Source organism: Lutjanus erythropterus, chromosome 18 (genome assembly GCF_056507025.1).
Source record: "Lutjanus erythropterus isolate fLutEry1 chromosome 18, fLutEry1.hap2, whole genome shotgun sequence".
NCBI classification, from domain to species: Eukaryota; Metazoa; Chordata; class Actinopteri; order Lutjaniformes; family Lutjanidae; genus Lutjanus; species Lutjanus erythropterus.
This window is the reverse complement of record NC_139334.1, coordinates 10209854-10233125: the sequence shown is the minus strand read 5'-3', so window position 1 is coordinate 10233125 and position 23272 is coordinate 10209854. Positions and strand designations below refer to the sequence as shown.

Below are 23272 nucleotides of genomic sequence, written 5' to 3'. Positions count from 1 at the left end.
ACTGTTCAACCCCTCAAAATACATATTTTCCTTCTTACCTGCAGTGTTATTCATCCATCTAGATTGTTTTAGTGTGAGTTGAAGAGTTTTGGATATGTCAGCTGTAGAGATGTCTGCCTTCTCTCCAGTATAATGGAACTAGATAGCACTCAACTTGTGATGCTCAAAGCCCCCTGAAAAATTCATTTGAAAAACTCAACAGCAATGTCTTCCTCCAAAAATCATGACCCAGTTACTCAAGATCATCCACAGACCTCGTTGTGAGAAGTTTCATGTAGGAATTATTTTCTGACTGCCGAAATGACCCCATCAACCGTTTCACCACACAGAAGTAAGTGTGCATCTACTCATGGATGAGAGCTTACTGCCCAGCCGAGAAGAACGCCAATACTGTTTACAACCTGTCCTGTCATGAGCACGAGCCCCTGCTGCATGAGCAAAATACACACTTCTGTTCTTCTGTACTGTCGGCAAGTATAGTTCAGTAGAAAAAAAGTTCATTCATGAAACTTCTCACAACAAAGTCTGTGGATTATCTTGAGTAACCGGATCATGATTTCTGGAAAGAGACAAGTTGCTGTCACTTTTAGAACCACAGGCCAAGTGCCATGTAGTTCCATTATATTCAAGAGAAGGCAGACATGTCCATAAAAGTAATGGAGTTCTCCAAAACTCAGCAGCTCACTTCAAAACAATCTAGCAGAGTTTGCCATCAATGTTTTTCAGCCTAAGGTGGCAAAGGCTGGAGAATGTGCATAGCATGTGCAGCACACAGTTTGGGAACACACCTTTAGATGCCCTGAAAACAAAAAATAATCCCCAATTTCACTTTTTGGAATAGAATCATTGAAGAAAATAAAAGGCACTTACAGAGTGATAAAAAAGATAAAAAAAAAAAAAAAAAAAAAAGAGGTGTGTCCGATTTGTCCAGTGATGTCACACAGTTCGGTATTGATTTGTATTGATTTGATCATAATTTTTTACAAAGTCATTATGAAGGTATTGAAAATAACAACTGACAGAATTTTACACAGCACATGCATCTGATGAGGTAGAGACACAGGGGACACAGAGGAATACAATACAATACAAGCACAGCAGTTTTGCTTATGATCTACTAGTCAGGGGAAATATTGTGCAGTGCATTTGTGTTTTCTAAATGGTCTTGGTGAAGAGTAGACTGATGGAGACTTTAAGTAGCGAGCATTAACCGTAATGGATAAATACTTGAAATTGATGAAAAAGGGTTGGAAGGCTGGCTAAAAGTAATAGATAAACACTTGATATAGTCAGCTAGCTAGCATTAAATATAATGAATAAATAGCTTGAAGCAATGGATTAATTTGCCCTAGAAATGCTAGCTAAGAGTAACGGAAATACTTGAAATTGTCCACCAAGTAAAGATAATGGAGTCAAGTATTTAGCTAAAAAGTAAAAGTAATAGATAAATGGTTTAAATACATTTACATTTTTTTTTTTTTTTAAGCAAACCTAACGCTAGCTAAAACTAATGCAGCATACAACAGTCCTGCAATAAGCCCTCCCTTAATACAGTTTATAATGTTCAGTTTTTGTTTAAAGTTGATAGTCCACTGGGCTAAAGGTGATGGGTACACAGTTAAGTATTTAGCTAAAAGTAATGAATAACTTGTTGAAATAGCCAAAAGCAATGTGCTAAAACTGATACAGCCTGCACCAGTCCTGCATTAAGTCTTCACATGTAGCTCATGATGTTACGTTTTTGTTGAAAATGTTTTAGTTGTGCTGATTCAACTTTATGATCATTTTTGGAGGCTGCAGTGTTTCAGTATTACACAGAAGGTGTAGACAGTTAAAATAACTGGTAAATAATTTAAATGTGCAGTTTTGACCTCTTCAGGCCAAATAAAAATGACCATACAGACAAAAGTGTGTGAATATATCATTGTAACAATATCCACTCTTATATAACTAATAGTGTTAAAAACATCAAGTTAAAAATTAATGAAAGTTAGCACATTTGGAACATGACAGGTGGTTGATGAGTTCATCTGACTGGGCTGTAGCTCTGCTGTACATCTGGCTAAAGAGTCTGGGAACCACGGCTCTACTCCTACACAACACGAGGCTTATAACATGATACAGAGACAGATTAAGACACTGATTGAGACTATATAGTACAGCAACAGCTGAACTGCAGCCAGCTGCTCACACCGACAGGTCTCTGAGCAGATAGCATTTAGGGATTTGTCTGTGCATGCTCCGGTCACCTTCAAGGCTGCTGGGGTCAACTGGCCATGATCTACGACATCGACACCAGCCAGGCAACATGCCTGGGGGTGGAGTGAGACTGTTGGACAGTCATAAGACAAATGCAGTCTCCTTCTCTAATTAGATTTCTCATGGGTTGCAAGATGAGCTGTAATCAGCTGTGGCGCTCGGCCCAAGTATCCATACAGACATGATGTTTCCTTGGAGATCTGAAAAGAGGACATCTTTGTCTTTACAATTGTTCATTCAGTAACCTTTTCTGTAGTTTTCCTAGTAAAAAAAAGTCCCTATTGAGAGTTTTGTGTATCCAGCTACTGGGAAAGAGAATGAATGGGCAGACTACTGGTCTTCCTCTCGGCTGCTGTGTGTTTTGGATGGCAGTCCTGTGAGTGGTAATGGTGCTCGGGGACCACTCATGAGAGAGACAGGCGTGCATCTTTGTGGGCTGAATGAGAGCAGGGAGCCAACTCTCTTTGGGTTGTTTAAGATCTTATGGGAGAAGAGAAATGTGTTGTTTCCAGACAGTCAGAGAGGAAAGTGATGATGCAGCATGGATGAGAGGGGGAGATGAATGGGATCTGTTACATAACCTGACCAGTTTTCCAAGATTTCAGGCTGAGTTTGAACTGTGAGCTTCCCCATACCTTTTTTACTGCAAGATCAAAGCGCGTCTGTTAGGGTGACCATACGTCCCCATTTTACAGGGACAGGCCCTCTTTTTGGTGACTGTCTCTGGCTGGAGCTGTCTACGTTTATTTTACCATTCATTAAAAACAGACCACATAGTGAAATAATATTTTACATGGCGAGAGACCCGACCGCTGAACCTACCACTTGACATCTGAATCCACAGCATAGTTGTAGAAAGGATCTTATCATTTTATTTTAAACCAAGCCATAGTTTGCTTGCTATTTGTACTCAAAACATTTTGAAAATGTGAAAACAGGAAAAGCACAGCAGGTGTAAATAAACTGTAAGATTGTGTACATGAGAACATAGGTCCATAGTTTGCCATGGCTTCACTCCCCATGGTAGCCTTCTTTGAATTATGAGTCTGACAAAGTTACTAAGTTAGTACCAATTTTCATCAGTTGGCTTGCACAATAGTTTATTACAATCCAACAAGGGCTCAACAATAAGGATTGACTGCTTGCCCAGGGCAAGTGAAATTGCCCCTTCAAGAATGTAAAAAAAAAAAAAAAATTAAACAGTATTTTTTTCCAGAGCTGATGATGGAAGTAGCTAAGGAGTAAGCCATCTGTCTTGAGAATTGCACTTGTTCAGTACCAACCAAGCCCCCATGAGAAAATGGCAGTGGGTAAAAACGAAGTTTATGAGCTGAAGTGTGAGCTGGCATTTCAGTTATCCTCGAAACACGATTTTAGTTCGGCGGCATCACAGGATGGAACTGTGTATTGCGCAGTTTGGTGCAAATGTGAAAGCAAGGCAGACAATGATTAGAGTAATTTAATTGATATTTTATTGATGATATGATTAATTGATATATTGAGCACCAAAATGGAAATGATCCCTGTTTTCATTCCAGAAATCTGGTCACTTTAGTGCCTGTCAGTCAACAATTTGCCAGAATGCACGTTTTATGTGTTATAATCTGCAAACTGAGCTTCAGGAGAATAAATTAAATTCAAAGAGCTTCACACTGTGCAGTTGCATTGCTATAATAAACCTGCACTCACTTAATTCAAATCATCTTTAAAAAACTGCATTAACTTAAACAATCCAGCAATCAGTGCTGCAGAGTCTTAAAGAAAAACATCTGGTTTCTACATTTTTATGATATTGTAGTAGCCTGTCAATTCAAATCCACATTGAAGGTAACTATTAATGCAGCTGCATTCATGCTCGTTCCAGTAGTCTTGTTCAAAGGAATCCCAGTTAAAAGACGCACAGTAACATGATGTAACTTGGCAGAGAAAGTGCGTGTGGGCACATGGACCGAGCGGTGCCGTGAGTGGAGCAACAATACAGCCGACAAGGGGGAGTTTCTTCTTGCAAAGCGCATGCAATCCCTACAAAAATTCCCGGTGACTTCAGATCCAAGGAGGTGGTGATATTCATGGGAGCACGATTCAAACTCTCTCACTTGGAATAGGAGAGCAGCCTCAGCAGCCCTGGAGCCAGCGTGCTGCTCTCTTTGCAACTCTTTTCTTGTTTAACATAAACTAAAACACATGGATTAATGTGCGCTTAAAATAACACTTTGTTCAGCGCTGGAAGGAGAAAAAGGCGTAGAGTTTCTCACTTTGGACTGAAGTTAGGTGCTAATTTGACAACCTGAAGACATTCTGCATTAAGTCTTACCTGGCCATTATGAAGAGGTATCCAGGCTTTTTTCACTCTTGGGAGAGGATGCCGTCTTGCTGAACTTGAATAGTCTAATCGCGGATTTTTCTTTTTTTTTTTTTAATTGCTCATATTTCAGTGGCTCTCTATTACGCGATCTGCGCTTTTACGCGGTAGTTTCAAAACTTTTGCATGCTCAAGATGGACCGTGCAGGATTTGCTGTTTTAATGTTTTTGACTTTTGCACTGGTACGAGTTGGTGACAGTCACAAGGACACAACAGGTGGGAGGAAAGAGGGTCCAGAGGCAGGACGGGCGGTCTGGGACGAGCAGCAGTCCCGGGTGACGAGACAAGGTCACTCGCCAAGGGGACCAGAGGACGGTACATCCTCCAGAATGACTGAAACCTCTCCTGGGTCCAGCCACTCTAGGATTCTGGTCCGTCTGCCCAGGGGCACTTCATCCGTAGCAGGACCGGCTCATGCTGCAGGCTCCTCCCGGGAAGACGTCGCCACTGCGCCGCGGGATGGTGCGCTGCGCACCGCCAGACACCCGGCCAGCCAGCCGCACAGAACCAAAGTGAACCGCAGGCAGAGCAACAAGCCCAACTCTGCCAGCACAAGGAGACTTGTTGGGTAAGAATGACAGCCATGTGCTCTACAGTCCACTATAAAAATGTTACTTTATCAGGCTGTTTAAGCCATTCAGTTGAATTGTGGGAGCAGAATTTTCAAGGAATTTGTGTGACCTATTTTACTGTACTTGAGTCCATGTGGTTTACTGTAAAGTAGTGGTGGCCCACTTTAGCAGAGACTCTCTTCCTGTAAGGCAAACCAAGAGATGATGTAACATTAATAACAACCCACAGAAAAGGATACAAAGTTTTGCTCCATATCAATACAAAGCTGCTCGGATACACTGTAAAAATAAAGTTGGAAAGTTGTAATTTCAAAGCAGCTGCCTTTACTAGATTTTTGAGTTTTGAAACAAACTCATCCATTCGATTTGGAAATAAACTAAACAGAGTTTTTGTTAAGATAATTTACTGAAGATAAACTTCAATCTTTGAGCTTTAGAAACTCTCCAAAAATAGTATTTAAAAAATTGTTCAAAGTGTGGTTCACAGTGAACTTGAATTGTCATTATCTGGGTGCTTAAAAATTAAATGGTTGGCAAAACATTAAATTATTAACCTATGCACCTTCACTTCAGTGAGTTTACCAGACAATTTTTGAAATGCAAATGTAGGGGTTTCTAAAACTCTTATTTAGGAAGGAAAGTTAATTAATCAAAACATTATTAGTTTGTAAAACCTTTCCAAATTTTAAGGGTTTGAGTTAGGCTCAAAGCTAAAAAAATCTGTTAAAGTAAATTGCCTTGAAGTTTTCTCAACTTCTTTCTTTTTTACAGTGTACTGCACAGTGCATGAAACTGCCATCCAGTAGGTGAAAGAGCTGCACTCCAACTAAACTCACATTACTGTAATATATGTATTTTTGTCAGCAGGGTCATGGCAGGACATGGAATAATAGCTGAGGTTAAACACTGTGCTGATTACCAGACTGATAGAGGAAACTTCTAATGAACAGCAAATGTATATGAACGGGTGAACAGCATCTGAACTAATGCAACTCTGCATTATCACCATTTCCTCCCATTACTACACATTACAGTATATTTAAACCGTAGTAGGAGAGTTGGTGCAGACTGCTTCAATGTGTGTGCCCCACTTTTGTGCAGTTGCCTGTGGCCAAGTGTTGTAGCGGCTCAACTCGGATCCTTGGCTGGTGAACATTTGCAATTTTGCTTAGTGATCAGAAACACCTGTTCCTCCGATCGTCCTCTCTCGATGCTGCAAATCCCTATGTTTTTTTGTCTCTGTTAAACTCCAAACAGGACGATGGGTTGTTTCCATATTAAGGCCCTTTTCTTTTTGTTAAATGAACCCTTGTGCATCCAGTCCTGTTTGTTCCATAGGGACAAAGCATGATACACACAAGGAGGGGAGAGTGTTTATATAATAATCAGAGGGGGATTTGAATGTTTCACCTTGGGCTGCAGTCAGACACTAAAATGTAGATGAAATATCTCTTTTGTGTGTCATAACAGAGCGTCTGGCCTTTGGGAAATGGATTATTATTTATATGGCCAATTTATGGGGAGCACTTTACAAGCAATAGGAGAATTCAACCAATTGGTTCAACATCTGCAGGCATACATATAATGTGCACTCACCTGCCTCAAGCCTCAACCATGATAAAAAAAAAAAAAGGAGAAAAAAGGACCAATTGAGTTTAAGTTAATGCCCTGAGTCTGACCCCACTGTCTACCTGCTAGTTATTGATACACTAAATTTGTTTTAACTTTAAAAAGTTAGGATCCAGGCTGCCTTAAACTTTTAAGTTGCCTGAATTTGAAAAGACAAGCTGTGGTAATTTTGTAATGGTTCAAACCAAATAAACTTTCTCAGTCTAAAAACTTGGTAATAATTCAGTTGTACTTGAGAAATCATGTTCAGTGAGCTTAAAATATTAAGTTGAACCAACAGCTCTCAGGGGACTTTTTGAATGGGTTTTTCATTATCTGCTTGAAATAATGTCTGTGATCAACACAAGCTTAAGAGATTTTCACTTTTTGTTCAATGACCTAAAATACGTCAGTAAATACCACGCTCATGAATTTTTTAAGCTTTCGCCTGTCTTAGAAACAGGGGTTGTCAACAAGTAGCTAAATGAGACTAAATGCCATCACGCCAAACACTAGTCACTTCGTGGGGGTGACGTGGAGTCAGGTGATTATTGTGGCGTTTGTTTATAGCTGAATGTTAGCTTTTAACTTCTGATGATTGCTTTTATGCTTCAGAAATCATAAAAGCAATGTTCATTTGTGCAGATTGTCATGCTGAACGAAATGTGTCAGTATCATATACTAATGTTAGCCACAGAGCTTATTTTCTGCACTGTTCCAAAATCCAATGGAAAAAGGGGGAATCAGAGTGATGCTAACTTCCACATTGACCCACAACAATATGTATTCCTTGCAGCACTCTATATGCGAAAAATCATTATTATGAAAACAAACAACTATGACGTTAAATCGTTACATTGATCTTAAAATGTATTAGAAACACGGCAAGTTTTCATCATATGCATTTTCTTCAAACTTAAGAAAAGAAGCATCTCAGGAGTTTTAACTCTAAAACAATGCATGCTAAGAAGTCTGCTAATATGCTGATCATGTTTCTTCAGATGCTCAATTAAATGAGTTGATAGAACTCTGTATAGTACGTTCATTCAACTCATCAAAGTGTTCTGAAAATAAAAGCTTGAAATTTTAAGTTTCATCTACTTAAATAAATAAAACATATATAATTACATTAAGTCAATGAGAAAAGAGTCTAATTACTTAGACTGATTAATTGATTAACAAAATAGTTGGCGATTCAGTTCATTGATTAATTGTTGCCGTGCAACTTATGTATGCATTTTACTGCCTCTGCCTATGGAATAAATGTGTCATATTGTTCACCATTAACATGCCCTGATCCATCACACCTTAAAAACAACATTTCCCAACATATCCGTCAGCCAGTCAGTTGCACTTATCCATGCTTGAATTCAGGTGCTGTCTATTTAAAGCGGTGCATTAAGAAAATAGCTGCCTGCAGTATTAGATCCAACATGCTTTATTGCACTGCGGGACGAATGCCTTGCTTGACATTGCCAAGAAAACATATTCCAGTGTTGAATGAATGGTGTTCTTTGAGTTTTAAAGAAGCATAAAGGTGGTGCTGCGTAACTCTGTGGGAACATTACCTTATAGTAGTCTGCATGGTGATTTTAGCACTTTGATTCATTAGCTTCAGATGAATCATCCGCCGCTTGTTAGAGAAAGTGTTTCATGACACATTTCCTCTTGGAATTCCCACTCAACATACTCTTTTACTGTACCCTCCGGCACTGGCAGTGCTGGGTTCACTTAACTGCCCTTTACATTCGTGTTGACTCAGTATGACTTTCCTTCTCTTTTCAGTGCACCTGTCAAATGTATGACTGATTCAGATAGTTCAGTGGTGAAATAATACTGCACCGCCTCATGTTGGGGTTTAAATAAAAATATAACTAAGTGTGAACATGGTGTTATCTATATTCTAACCTGGGGCATGATCCTCATTATGTTGTATAAAGTTCTCCATTACATACATATATCCCCTGATGGAATTTGAATGTGATGACTGATGTCTTTGGCACGGCCCTGGCCTGATGTGTTTGATTTATGACAAAGCTAAGCCTGCCAGAGGGCCCAAACACCGGCATGTTATCCCTGTGACGCCTCAGTAACACTCGCAGAATCTAATGAGCGCAATCCGACTGGGGTCAATGAGTCAACTCCCGTTATCTTCTTGAATCACCATGAGTCAGACATCCACTTACTGTAATATCTTGTGAAAAGATGATGGGGCACAGATCCATGCCAGTGCCTTGACTGTTGCCCTGAAGTTGCTCTTGCGGTCTGGTGCCTTTTCATCTATCGCGCTGCAGAAATTGGCCTGCGCTGCAAGTGCGGATTAAAGAGTGCAAAGAATCCAGTTATAACTGTTTAAAACTTGTCATCTCTCATTTGCTCACTGATTTATAGAAGATGCAGGGTGCTTTCCGTGTCCCGTGTGTCTCGAGTAATCCTTCCACGGCTCAGATAACTCTGTATTCACTCTGGACTCTCGCATAACAAAAGGAGAGACTTGTGGATCCACATTCAGATAGAGTTTCGTGACTTGCCCTGAAGTTTTTATCAAATAATATGCAATTATAGTGTAATCTCCATGGTGTTCATATCAATGGGCCAGACACATCAGAGTGATCTGAAACCAAAACAGTGCTCGCAATCAGATCAGTTTGTCATGCAAAGGTTTGAGGCCTTCCACCCTCACTGTTATGGCTCTGTGGATTATGAGGAGGCCCTCTATATTAATGCATGCTTGAAACAGTACCGTTAATGTTGCATATCACCCTGATGTCTGCATGTCTTCCTTTGTTCAGGCCTAATGTGTGTGGAGGTCAGCAGTGCTGCTCAGGCTGGGCTCTGGCACCAGGAACCAATCGCTGCATAAAACGTAAGTAAAAAAACTTTACTGTTGTATGTACATTTTAAATATATGTAATCTGTCAGAATGCTCTTTCATTCAACTAACAAAGACAACATTTTTATTCTTTACAAACTAAGGTTATACTAGTTTTTGAAGTCTTGAAGCAGCACACAAGCAAACTGACATGTATTAAGTATATTAGAGCTAGTAAAATTTGCAGACAGAGAGGCTTTACAATCCTAAGCATACAGACTAAAAAAATAACACAGTAAATGGCTCCTAATGACTATCCTGTCAAGTGGAATTGCCCAATGAAAGTTTTCCTAGTGTGTTATTGCCCCCATGGTCATGTTCATCATGTGGTGTTTGACTTTTTCTCTTCATGTAAGATCCGTGCACCGAAATTACCACCACTTAGCACTTGGCTCTCTTTTTGACACAAGCCCTTAATTATGGGTGGAACAGCTTCTTCTTTTATTTGACCACAACAGTATTGGATATCCTAACTGCCAGATAATTAAAAGTGGACTAGAATACACAGGCTGCAGATGAATAATCGGCCACTTCTTTAAACGCAATGTTAAAAAAATATTGTTACAGCACTGATGTTCTCGTCTTTGCATGCAGACAGTTAAAGGAGAAAAATGCAATATATTTACTGTAATAAATCATAAAATAATCATGGTATGTCATTTGAGATTAGGGAAAAATGCTAAGTTGAAATGCTGGCTTCTCCAACAACAGTGTTACAGCCAGCATGTTCTCCTTTTAAGTTTCCATTCTGGTGTGGACTGTTTTTGTTTTGGCAACACGACCATTTCCAAATTTATTCACTTTACATGGAGTTATTATTAAAAGCGAATGTGCGCCGAATGAGCTAATGTCTGTTTAGAGTCGTAAGAAATCATTAATAATCTTTAAAATAAAGAGTAGACGTTTATAACGGTTTAAGGATCAATATGTAGCGATTGCACGTCCAAAAATGAGTACAGCAGTCCAAATAGTGAGTTAGAGCCATAGACTGTATATTAAATAGGTTGAATGCCTGTTTATGTTCATTCTACAGTTGAAGCAAGTTGTTTCTCACCACCCTCTTCACTCATTTTATGGTAAATTTCAACAAATATAGTACAGATTTCTATTTTAAACCGAACAAAATATCTAAAGTCTGGCAGGTGGTCACCAGACTCTAACTGTATTTTCGGAACAATGGGATACTGTGGATTTAGCTTTACATTCACAGACAGTTGAGAGTTAGAAACAGCTGATCAGTTTACACTGTTCGACACATTGATGTTCAAAGTCAGTGCAGCCTGCAGGCAACCTGCCTGAGTTTCGAGTCTGCATCAACTTGCATCAACCTATTTAATATACAGTCTATAGGGCCAACTCGCTATTCGGACTGGAGAAGCCTTTTTTGAAAGCTAAGGTCTTACACATTCCAGCTTTAAGACAAAGTGGGCTGGTGTCTCAGAGTTATCACTCACCTGTTCTTGATAGGGGGCCCAGTTCAATATATAAGTGGCTACAGCTTACTCTTTACTCTTTGCATGGCATATTTTATGTTCATGACCTCCACTGTTTTTTGTGGATTGAAATAACAGGTTGGAATTGGAGCTTTTTTGGAGCAAGTTATCTTTAAATTTTACGAGTGAAGTAAAACCCACACAGCAGTTGGCAACACACTCTTTTTTAATCTATCTATCTATCTGTCTGTCTGTCTGTCTGTCTGTTATCTATCCTTCTTATGTACTTTTTGACTTGTTTACTGTTTTCCCTGTTTGTTTTCTGCTAATTATCCCCCACACACACACATGCACACACACACACACACACACACACACACACACACACACACACACACACACACACACACACACATGCACACACAGACTTAACACACATTTCAGCCAGTCAATTACACAACAAGCTGATTGGCCCCAGCAGCCTCCTAATTAGATCTCCTTCCCTCCTGCCCAGTGCAAAGCCTCCTTCCATTTTTTTCTCAAGTCCCAGCTAAAGGCACACTTACTAAGGTGTAAATTACATCTAACATGGAGCTGCAGTCACACAAATTAAAAGGGTAAATACTTTTAATCTGCCAGAAAGTAACAGGTCCAGTTTAACGTGCCTGTGTTAAACAAGGCAGTGCATCTGAGCAGGAGGCCAGGGGTCTGTCCGACCATCTGGACCCTCTTACAGCTTGGCCCTCACCCAGGTCTGACTGGAGGCTATGCTATCATCAGCTGAGTGAAGCCCCACGGCCGGCAAGGTGCCAACACAAAGGCCCCAGACTGGAGCTGGGACTGGAAGCCCCCACGTAGAAGACCTCCGTGGAGGAAAACAGGCCCTGGCTATCTTTATTCCATCCCCGCCTGAGACCCAGGCTGCTTTATTAGGAGATGGCAGCATGAGAAAACATGTTCACAGTGGGGGAAAGAAAAGGAACAAACCTGTCGAGTGGGAACATAAGTAAAAACATATCGTGGCCGAGGAAATTTTCGCTGAAGGGATTGAAGTAATGTCTAATATTAAAAGTGTCAGCTGCAGGCTTCACCCGCGAGGCTGGATTGGGTGTCTAGAGTTATGGCTTCCTAACAATACCTCCTTGTTCAATTTGGGTTGAGCTCAGAGCAAATATATGACAGGAATTGGATCACTAGTTGTCCAGGGAGTGCGCCTACATGTCTTTAGAAATGTGTTTATAAAACGGTCTACGTCTGGGTCTCCGTGGGTCTGGTTGGAGATTGTTGTCTGGCTCTCCAAAGACTCAGTCCTGGAAGGATTTGGTGCTGACTGTCTCTGTTTTCAGCTTCAGGATGGATGGTTAGCAGACTTGTTTGTGTATTAAAGTAAATTCCTTGTGCTGAAAATAGCCAGTGTTGTGCGATAGAAAGCTTTGATCCATTAAGAAGAACAGAACATTGCATTTCCACTTGTGCGTCATGTTTATTTCTCCTCTAAAATTGCTGTAATTACAAATTAACTTCATAGATTTTTATGACTTAAGTTTTACCTAACCGATATTAGTTTTATTAATCATGGCCATGAACCAAAGGTGCATGTGTATTTTGCTAGTAAAGTGAGGCCAGGTGTAAGCTTGGCTGCACTTCCGTCTGTTTACTTGCAAGCTGAATCAAAGCTCCCGTCGAGATGAATGGAGCATCTTGTTTTTAGGTCAGTGCTTACACTTATTTCCCACTGTGCTGAGATTCACATCTGTTCATCAAAAAGTATTGTTGCTGAAATGAAGAGCAGAGGGAGGCCGTATTGTAGCCTCACCCAGTCACAGCCCAGCAGTAGTCCTGTCTGAGTTATATTGTAATACAAGACTGTCTGTCAGCTGCATTACTGTAGCTGTTAACACGGTCTGAACACTAAAACTGGTTAAACGTTTGTGCTGAATGCTGCAGATGGTCAGTTCAGTGTCTTCAGCCTTAAACGGATAGTTCATTGTTTTTAATATATATATTTTGGGCCATTTTTATGCCTTTAACCAGATAGGATAGCTGAAGAACTGGCAGGAAATGAGGAGAGAGAGTGTGGGAGCAGCAAAAGGACAGGTGGGAATCGAAGCCACGACCACTGCAGAGGACTCACAACCTCAATACATGGGCCGGATGCTCTACTAACTGAGCTACCAGGCTGCCCACAGTGTGTCATATCAGTATATCTGTACATTATTAACATTAGATGGAGGTCGTCACACCCCCAGTTTGGAGAACCAGAGACCAGCAACTAAAATGATTGATTTCCCCTGTGGAGTTTGTTTGGTCGTGAGAGGCTGATATTTTGCTTGTATAACAGTGGTTTCCTGTCTGAAAAGGTTGTCTGACAGCAAAGTAAAGTGGCAAAAAATATTCTTAATGTTGCATACACTTAAACTTTTGGTGGACTTTTTTAAGTGGCTGAAATACATTTTGCTGCTTTCCCTGTCCACACCAATTCATTGCTAAGTTTCCGTGCCGGCACTCCTTTTTGCATCTTTAAATGAGGGCATGCTGATAGGCATCTACTGTAGGAAACACTAGTTCACACAACCCCACTTCAGATAATCCAAAATATCCCTTTCGTGCAAATCTCAAAAGAAAATCTCTCTACTGGTTCTCATGGAATCTAATTCCACTTTACAGTAAAATGCTTCACCAACAGATCACCAACATCATTCATAAAATACACTGGGAGTAATAAGGCGTGGGAATGTTACACACTTGACAGTAATTATCAAAAAGGGAAAATAACAAGTTGTTTCAGTAAAATTTGTACCACCAGTTTGTATTGCGAACGGCCACAGAAATCTGTTTACAAAATAGTAAGATACTTAGCTGTGGAATTAGGATGAAAGTGTTCACAAGTTTTAGGATAAATACAGTACCCCTAAATTAGATGTATTGTATCCCTACATCAGTGTAGAATTACTGTTTTTAAGTTTTGGTTTACAACATTTCTTGGAAAAACTTTTAAACCCAGTGTTACCGGAGAATAGATTTGAATTTTATTTTTTCTTCTTTGTATCTGCTTTCAGAGGCTTCACTCTTATCTTTGCACCTTTGAATGTGGCTTTCGCTCATACCTGGCTGTAAATGGATTCTTTGATAGGTAGGAAGCACACAGACAGCTAAAGGAGCTCTTTGGCAAGTGTACTGTAGGTATCTACCGCAAGAGTCTACAGCCAAGCAGGCAGCTCTGTGAAGTCGTACTTACTGGATGTGATTTTTTTTTCCCAGAATGGGAATGCCAAGTCACAAACAAATGTTCTTGACATTAAATCCTTAAACGACCACACAAGGAAGGTCTAGTCTGTAGGCCATAGCTACATTAACCTAAAAGATGCATTGATAAATATTACCTTATGCCAAAATGAGGTAGCAAAATAGGTTTGATGCTGTTGGTTGGTATGTAAAAATATTTTGTTAACGATGATGATAGATAACCATCTATCCACTTATAGCTTAGTATAGCTGCAGACTATCCAAAGAAAAATAATACATGTAATATTCACTGGGCATGCATTACATGTCAGACAGCACTTTTAGGTGTCTTCTTTGTTGGGTATATTCATTTAGCTGGTGTAAATGAAAACTAAGAATGCTTCTTGAGTGTTAATGAAAGGCTCACTTTTGCAAATTTTCCTTTTGTGCTTGTTAAAGAACGTTTTAAAGAACATTTTGTTTTTGGATTGTCTGTCCCTCTGTCCATCCCATTTTTGTGGAAAGTTCTTTAAGCTGAGCTCAAATGTCCACTTGGACTCAAGGATTAAGATTAGATTTTGGTGGTCAGAGGTTAAGGTCACTGAGAACTCACACCCGTCCCATTCTTGTGAATGCGATACCTCAGGAATACTGAAATGGCATTGTGGTGCTTTGAGCTAAATGCTAATGCTAACATGCTCACACACCATCTCAGTTTAGCATGATTACATTTGCTAATTAGCATTAAACACAAAGTACAGTTGCAACTGCAGGAGTGTCAGTTTTGCAGGTAATTGGTGGTATTGGACAAATTGAAATTTGATGGTGGTGCTAGACAAAAAGTTAGGGCTCACAAAAGTTATTAAACTTCATTCTGAGGGAAGCATAAATATCTGTACAAAAATCCACAGCAATTAGTTTAATCATTTTTGAGATATTTCTGTCTGGAACAAAGTGCTAGAGTGACCAGCCTACAGTCTGACACCGACTTTCACATCCATTCATAAAGAGGAATTGTCCGTGTCGGCGTGACTCACATTGGCAGGGTCACTATGCATCAGAGTTATGTTGTGTTGCTCTGGCTTCTCCAGTTGACATGGCTGTTTTAGTAATTGGATTAATGGCATGGTCTACCACACACAGAGTTAATGTTTGGGACAATATAGAATACTTCAAACTGGGGAACAGTGGGAAAAGACTCCCTGCAGCACAGACAGGAACTGGCTTTACGTTTAACCTGAGCTCATAGTGCTCCCTAAAGCACAGGCTTTCAGATTCTGCAGTGGAATTCATTTCACCACGCCATACATCACAATGTTTTGGCGAAAGCACGCCATACATATGGCAACATGCTGCAAGTACAGCCAAGGGTGAGAGCACAACCCACCAAAAAAAAAAGCCCACAGATGGCCCTTGATTTACGTCTGTTGCTGTCTTAGAGACTACAGATGAAAGGTGCATCATTCACGTGGAGGAATAAAGTTGTTTTCAGTCTCTTAAGCGGTTGGTGATTGACAGAGTGAAACGTGGTGTAGAGGAGTTTCTTTTTGATTGCCTTCCAGCTTTCTTTGGCCTGCTGTGCCGCTCAGGGCCCCATCCCAACCCCAAAATAACTCCTCTTGCATTAAGTCTCTTTCTCTCTTGCTTACTTCTTCAATCACAAGGTAACGTTCTCTGTCTTACCAAACAAAAAATATAGCGTGAAGCATGTTTCTCCAATTCCGTCATGTCCCCAGTGTAGCTTGAGAGGGATTAAAGCCCTGCAGTGTTGAGAGACCCATGTAAGTCATGTTGAGGACTCAACTCAGCTGTTCATCATGAGATCATCACCATCGCAGTGTGAGTTTTTTGTGAATTAATTAATTAAATAATAGTATATTTATAGCAAAACTATAAAGTACACCCTTCTGTCTATCTGTTGGATCATTTATCACAATTTCTGTTCAGATTTAAACCCAATCTTGTGTATGAAACTCATTTAATGCTCTTTTTCTGCTACAACATGTGTGAGGCAGCTGGTAAAGTATCAAGGACATACACATGTGAACGTTTTCTGACCTCCAAAACAGTACCCAAAAATGTAGGTCCACCATCTTCACCTAATAGATACAAGACGTCTCAGTTTGCTTTTTGTTAACCTCCCTGACACACAACAGCATATCCACATATATTGGACCCGATCTTACTGTAAGATTTGTCCTCAGCACTCAGACAAAAACTCACGTTGAACTTCAAGAAGTTGGCTCAAAGGCAGTTTCGCATCAATAGCACCATGATATTTGCTGTTATCTACACTAGTCACATGTATGTATTTCTGATGGAAGAAAGGAGATTTATTGTGCATAACAAATGTTTGAACTGTGTTATATGGGGGTTACAACATGTGCACTTCATAGGATAATATGTGACGTGAAGTTAGAGGTCATGAGCCAGAGTCAAGCACATGATACAGTGTGCACTATGACCTGCTGAGTCACCAGGACACCAGTACTGTAGCACTGCTAAATGCATTAGTGTTTAAGAGTTACTGTGGATATATCGAGTCAGTATCCTGTGGAAAATGTGCATTTTTGTTTTATCTACAGCATTCTGTAGGCAGCTGAGAGTTTACTTGTCAGTTTATACGATGAAGATTTCTTTGCCTCCACGGTGGCAACAGCTGTGGCCAAAGGCAGTATGTTTTTGGGACAGAGTTTCTTCAAACTTGGCACAAATGTCCACTGGGACTCGAAGATGAACTGATTAGATTTTGGAAGTCAAAATTCAAGACCACAGAAAACATGTTTTTGACCATAACTCAACAGTTCAAATGCTAATTGTGACAAAAGTTCACACACGTATCTAAAATAATAAAATGCTGAAGTGATGACGTTTTATATCCCAAAGCTCAAAGGTCAACTTCACCATAATGTTGAGCAAAAACACTTGAAGTTTTCTGTCTGTCTTCTGTACTCCTCCACTAAAAATAATCTCTAAGTGAAGATAGCGTGTCTCCACTGGACATTATTTACTGGAGTCATACAATTCTGGTTATGATTAATAAGAGTAATTAAATTGTACATTTGCCATTTTTCTGCAGCAGTAAGGCATTCAAATGACAAAGAATAAGAAACAAATGTTATTTTATTAAGCATGAAAAAAGAGACCTAACAATGATGAGAACCAAGCGTCCTGAGCAGCGTCTTCTGTTTTACAAGAACAGGACGAGGTTTTAAAAATTCTGGCAGTTCTGGTGACGTCTTTGAAATTACTGCTACGCAGACAGCCACAGGGCTGTCCTCAGCTTTATATGTCATGTGTGGGTTTGTGGGGGTTGCGCAGTTCACAATACAGGGGCACAACACAAGCTTTGGCAGCCCAGTAGAGATTTATGGCCCATTAGACGGCTCCTGTAATCAATACACACCCCATCATCCCAAAACCCTTCATTAACATAGATGTTGGACAGCTTGCTCTTAGTTTGTCTCCCTGAACCAGGAGTGCAGCTTTCTCTGCTCCAGCTGGTGTGTCTGTTTGTAGGTTGCAATTGGGTCCTGTTTTGGCCTCCTGCACCACATGTTTTTCTAATTGCTACCATAGACTAAAGTGTGGTGAAAATTAGGTACTACTCAGCGTCTGGACCCGAGACGTCTTCCTGTAGAATTTCTCTTTTGTTTATTTGTACGTCTTTGTTCGTGAGCTGTTATAATACGGAAATAATGAAGAGAACTGGGCTTTGAGTTTAATAACACATGCTTGCTTCTCTTTTTTCATGGCGTCATGACGCAAAAACATGCACGTGCTCAAGCAGATTTCTAAAAAGCAAGCCTAAGCTTGATTGACACTTACAAAGCAACATTAACAACAAGCATCCCTCTCCTCCAGTCACACACACACTCAGTGAGGCCGCGGTGTTGGTAGGGCAGCCCGTAGTCAACCATATATCATAGCACCCTCCTGCTTAAAGACCATATGGAAGTTGTTGTTGGGATGTGATTCCTCAGGAGGATGGGGTTTGTGGCTTTTTGGTGAACACCACGTCTCTCAGAGTCAGCTTTACAAGTTGCAAGCGCACGCCCCCAGATCCAGAAAACCTCCACGGAGCGCCCCAGCATGTGGCTCATTAGAGGCTGAATGTGGGAGTTTGAGGGGTGCGGTAGAGGTATAGCATGGCTAAAAGTAATGTACACAGTGTCATGGGTCAGCTGTAGGTTAACAAAATCCCCCCACAGAGCTGAGGTGGGTTAGGAAGAATAAAACCTCCAACAACTACTGTATATGACCAAGAAACCCACACTGTGATTGAAAAATGTGCATCTGTGACAGAGGCACCTTAATCTGGTGAAATATTACCCATGTAAGATTTACCACAAAAAGAAAATAAAGGATCAGTCAAACAGTGTCAGCGTCTCAATCCCTTCTGGTCCTCATTACTGTGAAACAATAGAGAAGTTTTGATTCTGAAGTTTAGAGTTACCGTAACAGCAGTTTGGTTGTAGACAGCAAAGTTAGTGTTTTGGCAAGCCTGAAATGATAGCACTTTCACTGGCAACCATGTGGAAATCACATGCTGTAAAGAGATTAACACTCACTTGAAATGATTAGCATTGAGAGGCAATTGTATTAACTGCTCAATAGACCAATTCTTACTTCTTCAGCGGACACCGAGTCCGGATGAGAGGTGAATTTTTAAGCTTGTCTCTCCAAGCTGCTGCCTCCCACAATCTTAAACACTTGACCTACTTCATGAGATCTGTCAGACTCTGTGGTGACTCCTGAAGAGAGGGTCCTGTTGTCATCACAGGAGGTTTACCAGACTACGTATTCTGACACAAGAGTTTGATAGCTTCTCTATGGTGTTCTGTACAGTTTTGTGCAGTCAAAGCTTGGACTGTACCTGACCTGTTGAATTTTGTGAGTCAAAGTGGGTTTGGCAGTTCATTATAAATATGTAACAATTAAGTTCTTTTTTTTACACTATCAACACCTGAGTTGCCAACTTTTTGAACAGGGTTTAATGGGATACTAAGCCTAGATTATACTCCCAAACAGACACCCTGTGACCTGTTGTGTGCTAAGGCTACATTATTTTTGCCAACACTAGATAAAAAAAAAGTCAGACTCTATTATATTAAGTTGCTATGAGCTGCAAATTCACCAGATCCAGACAGAAGGTAGAAGATAACGGTGACACAGAGCCTGCCTGGGCAAGGCCCCTCTTCTTCCAGACTGCTGTCTCACTCTCATTCACTATAATGTGCAGGGTTGTCAGGTCTGTGTGAGAAAACCAGCCCAACGACAGACCAAAACCAGCTCATACCTGCCCAAAACCAGTTCAAAACCATTCATTGAGCAGACAGGACGACTTAGTGAAATGATTTTAGAAAAAGCAAAGGGTGCTCACCCTACAGCTATGTCTACATCCAACAACCCCCCCCACACACACAGTTGCTGGACTTGACGACCCTCAGCTGACTGGGGGGTCTTCGACTGATGATTAAAATCTTTGACTTTCTGGCCTAAACTTTAGCCTCTCCACAAATATTGCATCTGCCCGTATGTATGTATACACATTCTACAATATTAAATAAACAGTATGTAATTTCTGTCTGTAGAGGGTCTCTTACATCAAAACAAAAACAACAACATAGTTTTGATGATGTCACAAAGTAATGTGGAATCATGGGAGTTGTTTTCATTCTTAAACAACTACCATTGCCGATGAAAATCTATTTGACATCATGCAATATTATATTATGCATATAGTATGCATCATACAATCATGTTATGGACAAGGTTATTTATTTAAGCTTTATTCACATTATATTTAGCCCCGTATCCCATGTTTCCTAGGAATAATCGAAAGTAGGCGGTTATTATTTTGTGCAGGTGGGTCTGTGTGTGCGCACAAGCAGCATGTTTGCTATGTTAAGTTCACTAAAAAAGTCAAAATAAAGTCAGTCAAGTTTCCCTCTTTCAGCGAAACTAACACAAGTTTAATTGTCTTGTTAACTCATTGTAGAACACACTTTTTTTCAAACCCAAGAGGAAAACTCACGAAAGCCCTCTTGGCCAATCTTTCCACTGTTATAACTATCACCAGCTCTGGTTTGGTTGAAATAAGTCCTTAATTCACCATGTTAGATGTGAAAATATTCTGGCTCTACAGGTTGTTTTCCTCCCAGTTGTTTTCTGACTCAGTGGGTGTGTACTCTGCCGCTGTATTAGAGGTTAAAAGGACAAAATCACTCAAAAGATCCCTCCTTGAAAAAAAAAAAAAACAACAAAAGAAAATCAGCAATGACCAATCACTGATAGCCAACATATTCATCCAATCACCCAAGCCTAATGCCATCCAAATGAAACACACCATTATCTTGAGAAAATTACAGATTTCTGTGGGTTAAAACAATAGTTGGAAACATTTGGATAGTACTCGGCTCAACAAAAGATATAACACATGCCTAGTTGTTGTTAGACATTTTAATACAAGAATGTTACATATTATACTATTATTATATCTACTGTAATATATTGAGAAATGGCCACACTGCAACAGCCAAGTTGCTGCAACCATGATTTCTAATGCCATTTTATCTTTCATTCTTATTACCTAACTTCCTGTCTCTCAGTTTCAGGGCTTGAAAGGGTCTTTAGTCAAGCCTTTTGTCATATTCTACTAAATTCTCATCTCCGGAGCAGCTCACAGCCTCTAAATCTCATAATGGCACATAATGCACTCAGCCCTGCAGAGAGTCCTTCAGTCCATGAAAGATTATTGCGATTATGCTTTCATTATCAATATTATTTTCAAAAATGTCAAGTTACCTCTGGTGGCACTGCTGACCTGTGTAAAGTGAAGCGAATTCTCTACATGTTTAAGTAATGTCAGATATTGGTTTCAAATTGCCCCTCGCTGAATGAAAGGACTGTAAAAGATTTGATGGATTGTGTTACTGTGAGTCAGAGAGAGGCGAAGGTGAATCTCTGGTGGATTGTAATGGACTGGAAACGAGCTCTGAGTTGGAAATGAGAGTGCAGTGCAGGGGGGACGAGAATGGCAATTTTCCCTAGATATACACGCACATGCAAACCTAAGCTTATAACAGGTAACAGTAACCCACTAGAGAAATTATAAGCAATACTTACCTCAATAAAGACCCTGGAGTTGCTTTATATGTACAAAATTACTGTGTGATTGCATCAAATCCAACCAAGAACTTTAACAATAGAACTAACTTCTTTTTATAGTTTTATATTATTAGAAAAGTAAATATTTAACCCCCAAGTGAATACCATTCGTAGAATCTAATCCAATCCAATTTTGGATTGGATAAAAGGATGGATTCTTGCATTAACCATAGCCGCCAGGCATTTCTATAGAGATCTTACTCAGGCAGTAAAGACCTCCTTAAACTATTCTTAGCTTAAAGCTTCTGGAAACCACATCCACAATAGCCTTCTAAATAAATGATTTAGGGTCTTGTGTACAGGCTAGTAAGCATCTAAAGTATTGGACATTAGTTTTAGTACGAATTCAATATATTTTTATGTAAGTTTCTGTAATTTTTACCCCCAAAATTAGTGTGAGACAAAACATGGTTTTTCACTTGGAGAATGGTCTAAACACCAAAATGAGCTGATTTTTTTAAACTAGATTTTCAAATAGTTATAAATGTTTATATTCACTCCGATTGTTTTCCTAGATACTTTATGAGACATTTTTGATATCATATATGCATTTTTACCCAAAAAGATAAAGTTCCAGTTTGCCTGGACTGGAAGTAGATACACAGACCTCAGACTTGCTCAAATATGAAGTTAAAGACTTTTTTAGTAAAGCCCAATGAAAATGCTTCCATATTAATTCCGTGTTTTATAACGGATTCGGCTGGATCAGCATGTTTGTTTGGAAGGTTCAAAGCTGCCAACAACAGTCTAATCGTCTCCTCTTTTCAGATGACTGGATCTGGACACAATCTCCCAAAACTTGGCCGGTCTGTCTCAGTCGTAATTAAGGCTAAAGTGGCAATGCCAGGAATGTTTGCCATTTCTTCTCTTTTATTTCCGATGGATTCCCATTTTATTATTACTCTCGCAAAGTAATAATTGCTGCACATATTTGTGAAATGGATGGAATGTGAGGCAATTAGTTTTAATGATGTGCAAGACAAATCTGCATGACAGCAATTACTGCGACATTGTGTTCAACAGCCCAGAGGCAGGGCCCTGAGACAACACAGACAGGCAGTGACAGTGTATGCCCCGGCCATGCAAAGGGCTTCATGTGGGCCACATGTCAGACTCGGAGTCACTGACCTGTCCACGCTATTGTCAGCACAGACGACATGTTTGTCTGGTGTCAGTGCTGTAGCTGGAAACGGGTCACACGTCACACGTTTGAACACATATCCCATCGTAAGTCAGCCGTGAACCTCCATTTATTGGGTTATTTTTCTGCCCCGCGCTGTTTCTCATTTCAATTCAGATGGTTTATTTGAAGAATGCAGTTTCACACATTACCGAACTCTCCCCCTTCAGCATGTCACTGGAATCTGTGTCCTATTTGATCCAGTGCTCCATCCCCACACTTGAGGTTAAACAGACTCCGGACAAGGCGGTGGCACCCAGCCAGCCCGTACTTTAGTTAGATGATGTATTTAACTCCTTGCCAAACAGAGCTCAGGCAATTCCTATTTTATCCCATGATGGAAAATTCAGATCACATACCAAGTTATACAAATCCACAACCACATTTCTCTAAATGTGTATGCTTCATCAAAAAGGGGCTCCATTTTCCTCAGAGTACTTAAAAGGAAATGCTTGAATGAATTAGTTGGTTTAAATAAAATTTGCTTCACCATAAAGCAGAAGAGAGTGGTGATTGTCTGATATTTAATCCTCAATTTGTTAGCTTTTCTCATCATACCACAGGCTGACGATGCCTTAATGCAGTGGTCG

The 23272-nt window shown here is 40.1% G+C and overlaps 1 protein-coding gene across 1 annotated transcript in view; it reads left to right on the top strand.

The window, feature by feature from the left end:
* Nucleotides 1-3838: 3838 nt before the first annotated feature.
* LOC146310641 (latent-transforming growth factor beta-binding protein 2-like) overlaps nucleotides 3839-23272 on the top strand; it is a 118576-nt gene continuing 99142 nt past the window's right edge. Inside the window, exons 1-2 of the mRNA XM_084742909.1 lie at nucleotides 3839-5190; nucleotides 9595-9668. Of these exons, the coding sequence (XP_084599035.1) occupies nucleotides 4748-5190; nucleotides 9595-9668 (517 nt within the window). The 5' untranslated portion in view covers nucleotides 3839-4747. The remainder of the gene's footprint in view (nucleotides 5191-9594; nucleotides 9669-23272) is intronic.